Consider the following 13245-nt stretch of genomic DNA (forward strand, 5'->3'; position numbering starts at 1 on the left):
CAATATTTTTTTCTAAAACTTCAGGAAATTTCACGACAGTCCTCCATACAACACTTTTTTGTAGGTCTTACCGTTGTCGAGTTATACGGGTTTATATAAAAAAAAGTAAAATACAACTTTGGGACTTAAAAAATTCGATGTTAGAAAAACTTTATTCCCTAAAATATGCCCAATTTGCAATGTATGGACGACTTTTAGTAAATTTAAAACCAAACTTTTTGCTTAAGGATGATCAAAATCTGAAGTGGCCGTTTTGTTTAAATCGACTTTAAAGTTTTGAATCATTTTTTTTTCAGTGTAGAAAATGTGTTTTTATTTTTTCAATATTTTTATCTAAAACGTCAGGAAATTGCACGACGGTCCCCCATACAACACTTTTTTGTAGGTCTTACCGTTTTTGAGTTATACGGGTCTATGAAAAAAGTAAAAAAAAAAACTTTGGGACTTAAAAAATTCGATGTTAGAAAATCTTTTTTCTCTAAAATATGCCCAATTTGCAATGTATGGACGACTTTTAGTAAATTTAAAAACCAAACTTTTTGCTTAAGGATGATCAAAATCTGAAGTGGCCGTTTTGTTTAAATCGACTTTAAAGTTTTGAATATTTTTTTTTTCAGTGTAGAAAATGTGTTTTTATTTTTTCAATATTTTTATCTAAAACGTCAGGAAATTGCACGACGGTTCCCCATACAACACTTTTTTGTAGGTCTTACCGTTTTTGAGTTATACGGGTCTATGAAAAAAGTAAAAAAAAAAACATTGGGACTTAAAAAAATCGATGTTAGAAAAACTTTTTTCTCTAAAATATGCCCAATTTGCAATGTATGGACGACTTTTAGTAAATTTAAAAACCAAACTTTTTGCTTAAGGATGATCAAAATCTGAAGTGGCCGTTTTGTTTAAATCGACTTTAAAGTTTTGAATATTTTTTTTTTCAGTGTAGAAAATGTGTTTTTATTTTTTCAATATTTTTATCTAAAACGTCAGGAAATTGCACGACGGTTCCCCATACAACACTTTTTTGTAGGTCTTACCGTTTTTGAGTTATACGGGTCTATGAAAAAAGTAAAAAAAAAAACATTGGGACTTAAAAAAATCGATGTTAGAAAAACTTTTTTCTCTAAAATATGCCCGATTTGCAATGTATGGACGACTTTTAGTAAATTTAAAAACCAAACTTTTTGCTTAAGGATGATCAAAATCTGAAGTGGCCGTTTTGTTTAAATCGACTTTAAAGTTTTGAATATTTTTTTTTCAGTGTAGAAAATGTGTTTTTATTTTTTCAATATTTTTATCTAAAACGTCAGGAAATTGCACGACGGTCCCCCATACAACACTTTTTTGTAGGTCTTACCGTTTTTGAGTTATACGGGTCTATGAAAAAAGTAAAAAAAAAAACTTTGGGACTTAAAAAATTCGATGTTAGAAAATCTTTTTTCTCTAAAATATGCCCAATTTGCAATGTATGGACGACTTTTAGTAAATTTAAAAACCAAACTTTTTGCTTAAGGATGATCAAAATCTGAAGTGGCCGTTTTGTTTAAATCGACTTTAAAGTTTTGAATATTTTTTTTTCAGTGTAGAAAATGTGTTTTTATTTTTTCAATATTTTTATCTAAAACGTCAGGAAATTGCACGACGGTCCCCCATACAACACTTTTTTGTAGGTCTTACCGTTTTTGAGTTATACGGGTCTATGAAAAAAGTAAAAAAAAAAAACTTTGGGACTTAAAAAATTCGATGTTAGAAAATCTTTTTTCTCTAAAATATGCCCAATTTGCAATGTATGGACGACTTTTAGTAAATTTAAAAACCAAACTTTTTGCTTAAGGATGATCAAAATCTGAAGTGGCCGTTTTGTTTAAATCGACTTTAAAGTTTTGAATATTTTTTTTTTCAGTGTAGAAAATGTGTTTTTATTTTTTCAATATTTTTATCTAAAACGTCAGGAAATTGCACGACGGTTCCCCCATACAACACTTTTTTGTAGGTCTTACCGTTTTTGAGTTATACGGGTCTATGAAAAAAGTAAAAAAAAAAACATTGGGACTTAAAAAAATCGATGTTAGAAAAACTTTTTTCTCTAAAATATGCCCGATTTGCAATGTATGGACGACTTTTAGTAAATTTAAAAACCAAACTTTTTGCTTAAGGATGATCAAAATCTGAAGTGGCCGTTTTGTTTAAATCGACTTTAAAGTTTTGAATATTTTTTTTTTCAGTGTAGAAAATGTGTTTTTATTTTTTCAATATTTTTATCTAAAACGTCAGGAAATTGCACGACGGTCCCCCATACAACACTTTTTTGTAGGTCTTACCGTTTTTGAGTTATACGGGTCTATGAAAAAAGTAAAAAAAAAAAACTTTGGGACTTAAAAAATTCGATGTTAGAAAATCTTTTTTCTCTAAAATATGCCCAATTTGCAATGTATGGACGACTTTTAGTAAATTTAAAAACCAAACTTTTTGCTTAAGGATGATCAAAATCTGAAGTGGCCGTTTTGTTTAAATCGACTTTAAAGTTTTGAATATTTTTTTTTTCAGTGTAGAAAATGTGTTTTTATTTTTTCAATATTTTTATCTAAAACGTCAGGAAATTGCACGACGGTCCCCCATACAACACTTTTTTGTAGGTCTTACCGTTTTTGAGTTATACGGGTCTATGAAAAAAGTAAAAAAAAAAACATTGGGACTTAAAAAAATCGATGTTAGAAAAACTTTTTTCTCTAAAATATGCCCGATTTGCAATGTATGGACGACTTTTAGTAAATTTAAAAACCAAACTTTTTGCTTAAGGATGATCAAAATCTGAAGTGGCCGTTTTGTTTAAATCGACTTTAAAGTTTTGAATATTTTTTTTTTCAGTGTAGAAAATGTGTTTTTATTTTTTCAATATTTTTATCTAAAACGTCAGGAAATTGCACGACGGTCCCCCATACAACACTTTTTTGTAGGTCTTACCGTTTTTGAGTTATACGGGTCTATGAAAAAAGTAAAAAAAAAAAACTTTGGGACTTAAAAAATTCGATGTTAGAAAATCTTTTTTCTCTAAAATATGCCCAATTTGCAATGTATGGACGACTTTTAGTAAATTTAAAAACCAAACTTTTTGCTTAAGGATGATCAAAATCTGAAGTGGCCGTTTTGTTTAAATCGACTTTAAAGTTTTGAATATTTTTTTTTTCAGTGTAGAAAATGTGTTTTTATTTTTTCAATATTTTTATCTAAAACGTCAGGAAATTGCACGACGGTCCCCCATACAACACTTTTTTGTAGGTCTTACCGTTTTTGAGTTATACGGGTCTATGAAAAAAGTAAAAAAAAAAAACATTGGGACTTAAAAAAATCGATGTTAGAAAAACTTTTTTCTCTAAAATATGCCCGATTTGCAATGTATGGACGACTTTTAGTAAATTTAAAAACCAAACTTTTTGCTTAAGGATGATCAAAATCTGAAGTGGCCGTTTTGTTTAAATCGACTTTAAAGTTTTGAATATTTTTTTTTTCAGTGTAGAAAATGTGTTTTTATTTTTTCAATATTTTTATCTAAAACGTCAGGAAATTGCACGACGGTCCCCCATACAACACTTTTTTGTAGGTCTTACCGTTTTTGAGTTATACGGGTCTATGAAAAAAGTAAAAAAAAAAAACTTTGGGACTTAAAAAATTCGATGTTAGAAAATCTTTTTTCTCTAAAATATGCCCAATTTGCAATGTATGGACGACTTTTAGTAAATTTAAAAACCAAACTTTTTGCTTAAGGATGATCAAAATCTGAAGTGGCCGTTTTGTTTAAATCGACTTTAAAGTTTTGAATATTTTTTTTTTCAGTGTAGAAAATGTGTTTTTATTTTTTCAATATTTTTATCTAAAACGTCAGGAAATTGCACGACGGTCCCCCATACAACACTTTTTTGTAGGTCTTACCGTTTTTGAGTTATACGGGTCTATGAAAAAAGTAAAAAAAAAAAACATTGGGACTTAAAAAAATCGATGTTAGAAAAACTTTTTTCTCTAAAATATGCCCGATTTGCAATGTATGGACGACTTTTAGTAAATTTAAAAACCAAACTTTTTGCTTAAGGATGATCAAAATCTGAAGTGGCCGTTTTGTTTAAATCGACTTTAAAGTTTTGAATATTTTTTTTTTCAGTGTAGAAAATGTGTTTTTATTTTTTCAATATTTTTATCTAAAACGTCAGGAAATTGCACGACGGTCCCCCATACAACACTTTTTTGTAGGTCTTACCGTTTTTGAGTTATACGGGTCTATGAAAAAAGTAAAAAAAAAAAACTTTGGGACTTAAAAAATTCGATGTTAGAAAATCTTTTTTCTCTAAAATATGCCCAATTTGCAATGTATGGACGACTTTTAGTAAATTTAAAAACCAAACTTTTTGCTTAAGGATGATCAAAATCTGAAGTGGCCGTTTTGTTTAAATCGACTTTAAAGTTTTGAATATTTTTTTTTTCAGTGTAGAAAATGTGTTTTTATTTTTTCAATATTTTTATCTAAAACGTCAGGAAATTGCACGACGGTCCCCCATACAACACTTTTTTGTAGGTCTTACCGTTTTTGAGTTATACGGGTCTATGAAAAAAGTAAAAAAAAAAACTTTGGGACTTAAAAAATTCGATGTTAGAAAATCTTTTTTCTCTAAAATATGCCCAATTTGCAATGTATGGACGACTTTTAGTAAATTTAAAAACCAAACTTTTTGCTTAAGGATGATCAAAATCTGAAGTGGCCGTTTTGTTTAAATCGACTTTAAAGTTTTGAATATTTTTTTTTTCAGTGTAGAAAATGTGTTTTTATTTTTTCAATATTTTTATCTAAAACGTCAGGAAATTGCACGACGGTCCCCCATACAACACTTTTTTGTAGGTCTTACCGTTTTTGAGTTATACGGGTCTATGAAAAAAGTAAAAAAAAAAAACATTGGGACTTAAAAAAATCGATGTTAGAAAAACTTTTTTCTCTAAAATATGCCCAATTTGCAATGTATGGACGACTTTTAGTAAATTTAAAAACCAAACTTTTTGCTTAAGGATGATCAAAATCTGAAGTGGCCGTTTTGTTTAAATCGACTTTAAAGTTTTGAATATTTTTTTTTTCAGTGTAGAAAATGTGTTTTTATTTTTTCAATATTTTTATCTAAAACGTCAGGAAATTGCACGACGGTCCCCCATACAACACTTTTTTGTAGGTCTTACCGTTTTTGAGTTATACGGGTCTATGAAAAAAGTAAAAAAAAAAAACATTGGGACTTAAAAAAATTCGATGTTAGAAAAACTTTTTTCTCTAAAATATGCCCAATTTGCAATGTATGGACGACTTTTAGTAAATTTAAAAACCAAACTTTTTGCTTAAGGATGATCAAAATCTGAAGTGGCCGTTTTGTTTAAATTGACTTTAAAGTTTTGAATATTTTTTTTTTCAGTGTAGAAAATGTGTTTTTATTTTTTCAATATTTTTATCTAAAACGTCAGGAAATTGCACGACGGTCCCCCATACAACACTTTTTTGTAGGTCTTACCGTTTTTGAGTTATACGGGTCTATGAAAAAAGTAAAAAAAAAAAACATTGGGACTTAAAAAATTCGATGTTAGAAAAACTTTTTTCTCTAAAATATGCCCAATTTGCAATGTATGGACGACTTTTAGTAAATTTAAAAACCAAACTTTTTGCTTAAGGATGATCAAAATCTGAAGTGGCCGTTTTGTTTAAATCGACTTTAAAGTTTTGAATATTTTTTTTTTCAGTGTAGAAAATGTGTTTTTATTTTTTCAATATTTTTATCTAAAACGTCAGGAAATTGCACGACGGTCCCCCATACAACACTTTTTTGTAGGTCTTACCGTTTTTGAGTTATACGGGTCTATGAAAAAAGTAAAAAAAAAAAACATTGGGACTTAAAAAAATCGATGTTAGAAAAACTTTTTTCTCTAAAATATGCCCAATTTGCAATGTATGGACGACTTTTAGTAAATTTAAAAACCAAACTTTTTGCTTAAGGATGATCAAAATCTGAAGTGGCCGTTTTGTTTAAATCGACTTTAAAGTTTTGAATATTTTTTTTTTTCAGTGTAGAAAATGTGTTTTTATTTTTTCAATATTTTTATCTAAAACGTCAGGAAATTGCACGACGGTCCCCCATACAACACTTTTTTGTAGGTCTTACCGTTTTTGAGTTATACGGGTCTATGAAAAAAGTAAAAAAAAAAAACTTTGGGACTTAAAAAATTCGATGTTAGAAAATCTTTTTTCTCTAAAATATGCCCAATTTGCAATGTATGGACGACTTTTAGTAAATTTAAAAACCAAACTTTTTGCTTAAGGATGATCAAAATCTGAAGTGGCCGTTTTGTTTAAATCGACTTTAAAGTTTTGAATATTTTTTTTTTCAGTGTAGAAAATGTGTTTTTATTTTTTCAATATTTTTATCTAAAACGTCAGGAAATTGCACGACGGTTCCCCATACAACACTTTTTTGTAGGTCTTACCGTTTTTGAGTTATACGGGTCTATGAAAAAAGTAAAAAAAAAAAACATTGGGACTTAAAAAAATCGATGTTAGAAAAACTTTTTTCTCTAAAATATGCCCGATTTGCAATGTATGGACGACTTTTAGTAAATTTAAAAACCAAACTTTTTGCTTAAGGATGATCAAAATCTGAAGTGGCCGTTTTGTTTAAATCGACTTTAAAGTTTTGAATATTTTTTTTTTTCAGTGTAGAAAATGTGTTTTTATTTTTTCAATATTTTTATCTAAAACGTCAGGAAATTGCACGACGGTCCCCCATACAACACTTTTTTGTAGGTCTTACCGTTTTTGAGTTATACGGGTCTATGAAAAAAGTAAAAAAAAAAAACTTTGGGACTTAAAAAATTCGATGTTAGAAAAACTTTTTTCTCTAAAATATGCCCAATTTGCAATGTATGGACGACTTTTAGTAAATTTAAAAACCAAACTTTTTGCTTAAGGATGATCAAAATCTGAAGTGGCCGTTTTGTTTAAATCGACTTTAAAGTTTTGAATATTTTTTTTTTTCAGTGTAGAAAATGTGTTTTTATTTTTTCAATATTTTTATCTAAAACGTCAGGAAATTGCACGACGGTCCCCCATACAACACTTTTTTGTAGGTCTTACCGTTTTTGAGTTATACGGGTCTATGAAAAAAGTAAAAAAAAAAAACATTGGGACTTAAAAAAATCGATGTTAGAAAAACTTTTTTCTCTAAAATATGCCCAATTTGCAATGTATGGACGACTTTTAGTAAATTTAAAAACCAAACTTTTTGCTTAAGGATGATCAAAATCTGAAGTGGCCGTTTTGTTTAAATCGACTTTAAAGTTTTGAATATTTTTTTTTTTCAGTGTAGAAAATGTGTTTTTATTTTTTCAATATTTTTATCTAAAACGTCAGGAAATTGCACGACGGTCCCCCATACAACACTTTTTTGTAGGTCTTACCGTTTTTGAGTTATACGGGTCTATGAAAAAAGTAAAAAAAAAAAACTTTGGGACTTAAAAAAATTCGATGTTAGAAAATCTTTTTTCTCTAAAATATGCCCAATTTGCAATGTATGGACGACTTTTAGTAAATTTAAAAACCAAACTTTTTGCTTAAGGATGATCAAAATCTGAAGTGGCCGTTTTGTTTAAATCGACTTTAAAGTTTTGAATATTTTTTTTTTCAGTGTAGAAAATGTGTTTTTATTTTTTCAATATTTTTATCTAAAACGTCAGGAAATTGCACGACGGTCCCCCATACAACACTTTTTTGTAGGTCTTACCGTTTTTGAGTTATACGGGTCTATGAAAAAAGTAAAAAAAAAAAACATTGGGACTTAAAAAAATCGATGTTAGAAAAACTTTTTTCTCTAAAATATGCCCAATTTGCAATGTATGGACGACTTTTAGTAAATTTAAAAACCAAACTTTTTGCTTAAGGATGATCAAAATCTGAAGTGGCCGTTTTGTTTAAATCGACTTTAAAGTTTTGAATATTTTTTTTTTCAGTGTAGAAAATGTGTTTTTATTTTTTCAATATTTTTATCTAAAACGTCAGGAAATTGCACGACGGTCCCCCATACAACACTTTTTTGTAGGTCTTACCGTTTTTGAGTTATACGGGTCTATGAAAAAAGTAAAAAAAAAAAACATTGGGACTTAAAAAATTCGATGTTAGAAAATCTTTTTTCTCTAAAATATGCCCAATTTGCAATGTATGGACGACTTTTAGTAAATTTAAAAACCAAACTTTTTGCTTAAGGATGATCAAAATCTGAAGTGGCCGTTTTGTTTAAATCGACTTTAAAGTTTTGAATATTTTTTTTTTCAGTGTAGAAAATGTGTTTTTATTTTTTCAATATTTTTATCTAAAACGTCAGGAAATTGCACGACGGTTCCCCATACAACACTTTTTTGTAGGTCTTACCGTTTTTGAGTTATACGGGTCTATGAAAAAAGTAAAAAAAAAAAACATTGGGACTTAAAAAAATCGATGTTAGAAAAACTTTTTTCTCTAAAATATGCCCGATTTGCAATGTATGGACGACTTTTAGTAAATTTAAAAACCAAACTTTTTGCTTAAGGATGATCAAAATCTGAAGTGGCCGTTTTGTTTAAATCGACTTTAAAGTTTTGAATATTTTTTTTTTCAGTGTAGAAAATGTGTTTTAATTTTTTCAATATTTTTATCTAAAACGTCAGGAAATTGCACGACGGTCCCCCATACAACACTTTTTTGTAGGTCTTACCGTTTTTGAGTTATACGGGTCTATGAAAAAAGTAAAAAAAAAAAACTTTGGGACTTAAAAAATTCGATGTTAGAAAATCTTTTTTCTCTAAAATATGCCCAATTTGCAATGTATGGACGACTTTTAGTAAATTTAAAAACCAAACTTTTTGCTTAAGGATGATCAAAATCTGAAGTGGCCGTTTTGTTTAAATTGACTTTAAAGTTTTGAATATTTTTTTTTCAGTGTAGAAAATGTGTTTTTATTTTTTCAATATTTTTATCTAAAACGTCAGGAAATTGCACGACGGTCCCCCATACAACACTTTTTTGTAGGTCTTACCGTTTTTGAGTTATACGGGTCTATGAAAAAAGTAAAAAAAACTTTGACCCTTTCCAAATGTTAGTCTAGATCGATTTTGAAAAAACAAAATATGCAAAGTATCTTAGTTTTACATAATTTTGACATCCAGAAAGTTTCATTGAATTCAGAAGGGGTGCTGCCAATCGCGTGTCGAGTTGGCGTGAAATCCGTCATCTGGAAGTTTCTTAGCACTTCAGTCGTCGCGCTGTTGTATTTTGTACAACACTGGTGAAAAAAACTCGCTTTTCGTACACAACAGCTGCGTGGTGGTTTTGACGGTGGTCAACCACGCAATTAACAGGATTTTCGGAAGTATTGCACAGGGATTTCTGGAAGAATTCCATTGGGATTTACAAAAGAATCCCAGAGGAATTTCCAGAATTTGCACGGAAGAAAGTGAAGTGAAAGAATAGATTTTTTTATTATAGTCTCAGGCGTCTTTCCGAGAGTATTCCAGATGGATTGTGCTACTTTTTCCCGAATGTCGTTTCCCCGAATATCGGTTCCCCGAACGCCAGTTCCCCGAATGGCCCGTTTCCCCGAAATCCATTTCCCCGAATGACCCGTTTCCTCGAAAAGTGAAGCAGCTCAGAAAGGTGCTATAATAGTTTTCAGTTGCAGGATGGTGAATTAGAAAGAACGATAAGTAATCAAAAGAAGGAGGTATTTAGTCATTCTCGACTATACACATACATGCATGCCAAAAATGCTGAGGACGGTAAAACTCGTAAGAACCGCCAATGAAATAAAGAAGGGTGCATATCAGATAACCAGTACATTCACCCCCCTGAAATGTATAAAGTTATGACAAATATGAGTGCCAAAAACTTTTCGGGGAAGTGGGCTATTCGGGGAAACGGGATATTCGGGGAAACGGGATATTCGGGGAACTGACACTCGGGTAACTGGCGTTCGGGGAAACGACATTCGGAGAACCGACATTCGGGGAAAAGTAGCACAACCTTCCAGATGAATAGGAATAATCTACGACATTTTTTCTGAAAGAATCACAGAGGGATATTCGAAGAAGTTTCAAAGAGATTCACGGAAAAACTACTGGAGGATTTCAGGGAAAATATCAGAAGGATTTAAATAATGATTTCGGATGGATTTTAAAAAGAAATTCCGAGGAATTTTGTGAGAATCTCCGAACCCAGTAGAAACCCATATTTTTCAAATAGATTCCATTCCACTGGAAAGCAATCATGAAATCATTTTCGGCAGAATTCAAGGGAAATTTTACGCAAGAATCCTAAAAAGATATAGAAAAACCCAAGAGGGGTTTCCGGGCTAATCCAATAGGAATGCCCAAGGAAGTTATTGGAACAGTCACAGAGCGATCAGAGAATTAACTACATATAATGATTTCAGTAGGGTTTCTGAATGAATCTCAGTGGATTTTCAAGAAGTCCTCTAGAACCACAACTAATATATTAAGGTGAAACATCTCAAAGATGGCCGACTTGGGCCTCTACTCACGTTTTCAAAGGCACTAAACTGGACAAATAGTTGGAAAACGTTCTGCTAGTGTATAAATCCAAAATAAAAAGTGCACTGTTGTTGGACAGTTTCTTCGAGAGATTTGTGCATTTGAAGTTTTAGTACAATCTAAGAAGTTGATTCCAAACTGTTTCACCTTAACATATTTGTAACATATAGCTTATATACGTCACGTACATGAAAGTTACATGAATGATGAGCAATGCTCAATACATAGTTACAAATTTTGACGAGCTGAGTGATTTGTACGCCATCCGGTTCGCCCCCAAACGATCGACGGTATCGAAGTGGATTAAAAACGATTACTGGAAGCTTGAGGTGCATGTGGAAAATAAGTATGAACTGCGCAGAATACATCAGACCGATTTACCATTGCTGCGTACTTCTAAAAGCATTTTATTTTTATGATTAATATTTTTTGCAATAATGATTCCCGCAACGTGTGATAATAGTAGAACGACAATGATCATCAGTTGATTTTCCTCTACATATTTGTTTTCAATCACATTTGTAATTTCTTTCCGTGCACGCGCTCGGGAAAAGAATCTGGTCAAGGTGCAACAACCGCGCTAAATTAGATGAATCCTATGCAACAAAAATTGTTGGCGCTATCCGTAAAATTCACTCATCAAAGCCATTTTGGTGAATATAACAACCCAGCTCTGGATAAAAAATCATAAATTTTAAGATCTTCAATGATTGTACGGACTTTTATCAATATCAATATCCTGAGGAGATAGAGAGATGATGTCTAGGGCAAAGTTGTTCAGATAGCCAAGACCTACTCAACTCAAAATACTGTCTAACTACGATCAGTACCAAATCTCCAAATCTTCACTGAGAATCAGCTGAAAACATGCTCTTGAAATTACGAGCGAAATTTACTCAACACAGTTTTGCTGCTCCAATCTTACCTATTTGTGAACGTACGACACTAAGCGTGTATTTGCTAGGCCTTGCCTGCTTAGCACACAGTGCGATCACCTTGGAGTTAAAATAGTTATTGGTTTATTACCATTTACCAAAGAAATACCTTGAAGCTTCTCTCGAGGAAATTGTTCAAAAAATACTAATGTTGGTAATACGGGCACTGTCGACAAAATTTTATTAAGTGTGTTGCACATTTTCAAGTCGTCAATTTCAATTCGGTTAACTGACTAGCATTGTCAATATATCAATCCACCAACCAAACGAGGCTGATCGCAACACAATGAATGAACATAACGAAGGTCAACCATTACCTCTGTAGTCCGACATGGACGAAATGATAGACTCCCGCCAGAGAAGCAAAGTTCCTTCGAGGTAGCGAAAAAATTCGGCATAAAATAATAGTAAATCACTCACGAAATTGCCACCAGCGGCGTTCAATATGGACTGATGAATTGACTCTTTTTGGATTTGAATTGGGGACTGTTCAAAACCAACGATGAGCTTTAAAAGTGAAAACAGGCATACGTGATTTATGTACAACCTTTAAGCGATTCCTCTAACACTTGTCTGTCGATAGAGACTTCGGACAACAACCTGGCAAACGATCGAATGATTACTATTATTATGGGTCCAAATCTCGCAGCTTTTCGTGCTTTGTTTTGATCACAAGGCATGATTACATGTAGGATACAAATCGGCCAACCGATCGACTGCGGCTTAAACCTACACTTGTCCTACGCAAACAAAGCACCAAGCTACCGAATTCACTTTTTGATTGACGGCCTTATTTTCGGCTGTAGTCTCTATCTCTCTGTCCGTTCGTCCCCATGCCGAAGGAAAATATTTGCGATTATAGCTACGTTATGTTCTTTTCGTGTTTCTGTTCCTTATCTCGCATTGCCAGGGAAGGAAACCGGTTTTTGCCTTTTGGCCGCACGAACTTGGTCACCACAATCTTCAACCGATCTTCGCGCTGATTCGCTTCTTTTCGGCATTTATATTACTCATGTCATGCAAATTTGAGGTCTCTCTCTCTCGCTTTACTATGGCTAAACAATCATTAATCAGGATTAATGAGGACCGTTGTTGGAGAGTTCCGAAAACGAAATTAGCACTAATTTATTCGACCTTGAGGGGGTTCGGGATTTTTGAAAGCGATCATATTTTTGTAAGAGAGTTGTGGTTAATTTCGGCTAAACGTTGCTTCTTCTTTCTCCGTTGCTTTCCGCTTGTAGGACGAGGAGAACGAGTCATCCGAGAAGAAATCCGCCAAAGACGCCCTTTTGCTGTGGTGCCAACGCAAGACCCAGGGCTACCAACATGTGCACATTACCGACTTCACAAACTCGTGGCGATCTGGGTTGGGCTTCAACGCGCTCATCCACTCGCACCGGCCGGATCTGTTCGACTACAATAGTCTCATGCCGGGCCGGAACATCGAGAACCTCAACCACGCCTTCGAAGTGGCCGACCGGGAACTTGGCATCCCTAGGCTGCTGGACGCCGAAGACATCGACACGGCCCGGCCGGACGAGAAATCGATCCTGACGTACGTGGCCAGCTACTATCACACGTTCGCCCGGATGAAGAACGAACAGAAGGGCGGCAAGCGAATTGCGAATGTAAGTACCTTTATAAACCCTAGAAGATCCATGAAAACCCCCTCTTTATCTATGCAATCGATTGTCTTAACATCTCCCTTACAAATTCC

General features: G+C 32.6%; 1 protein-coding gene across 1 annotated transcript in view; it reads left to right on the forward strand.

The window, feature by feature from the left end:
• LOC5567647 (spectrin beta chain, non-erythrocytic 5) overlaps positions 1 to 13245 on the forward strand; it is a 155589-nt gene that overhangs the window by 109128 nt on the left and 33216 nt on the right. The window contains 1 exon segment of the mRNA XM_021850914.1: positions 12770 to 13156. Coding sequence (XP_021706606.1) covers positions 12770 to 13156 — 387 coding nt within the window.

The sequence above is a fragment of the Aedes aegypti genome, chromosome 3 (genome assembly GCF_002204515.2).
Source record: "Aedes aegypti strain LVP_AGWG chromosome 3, AaegL5.0 Primary Assembly, whole genome shotgun sequence".
Lineage (NCBI taxonomy): Eukaryota > Metazoa > Arthropoda > Insecta > Diptera > Culicidae > Aedes > Aedes aegypti.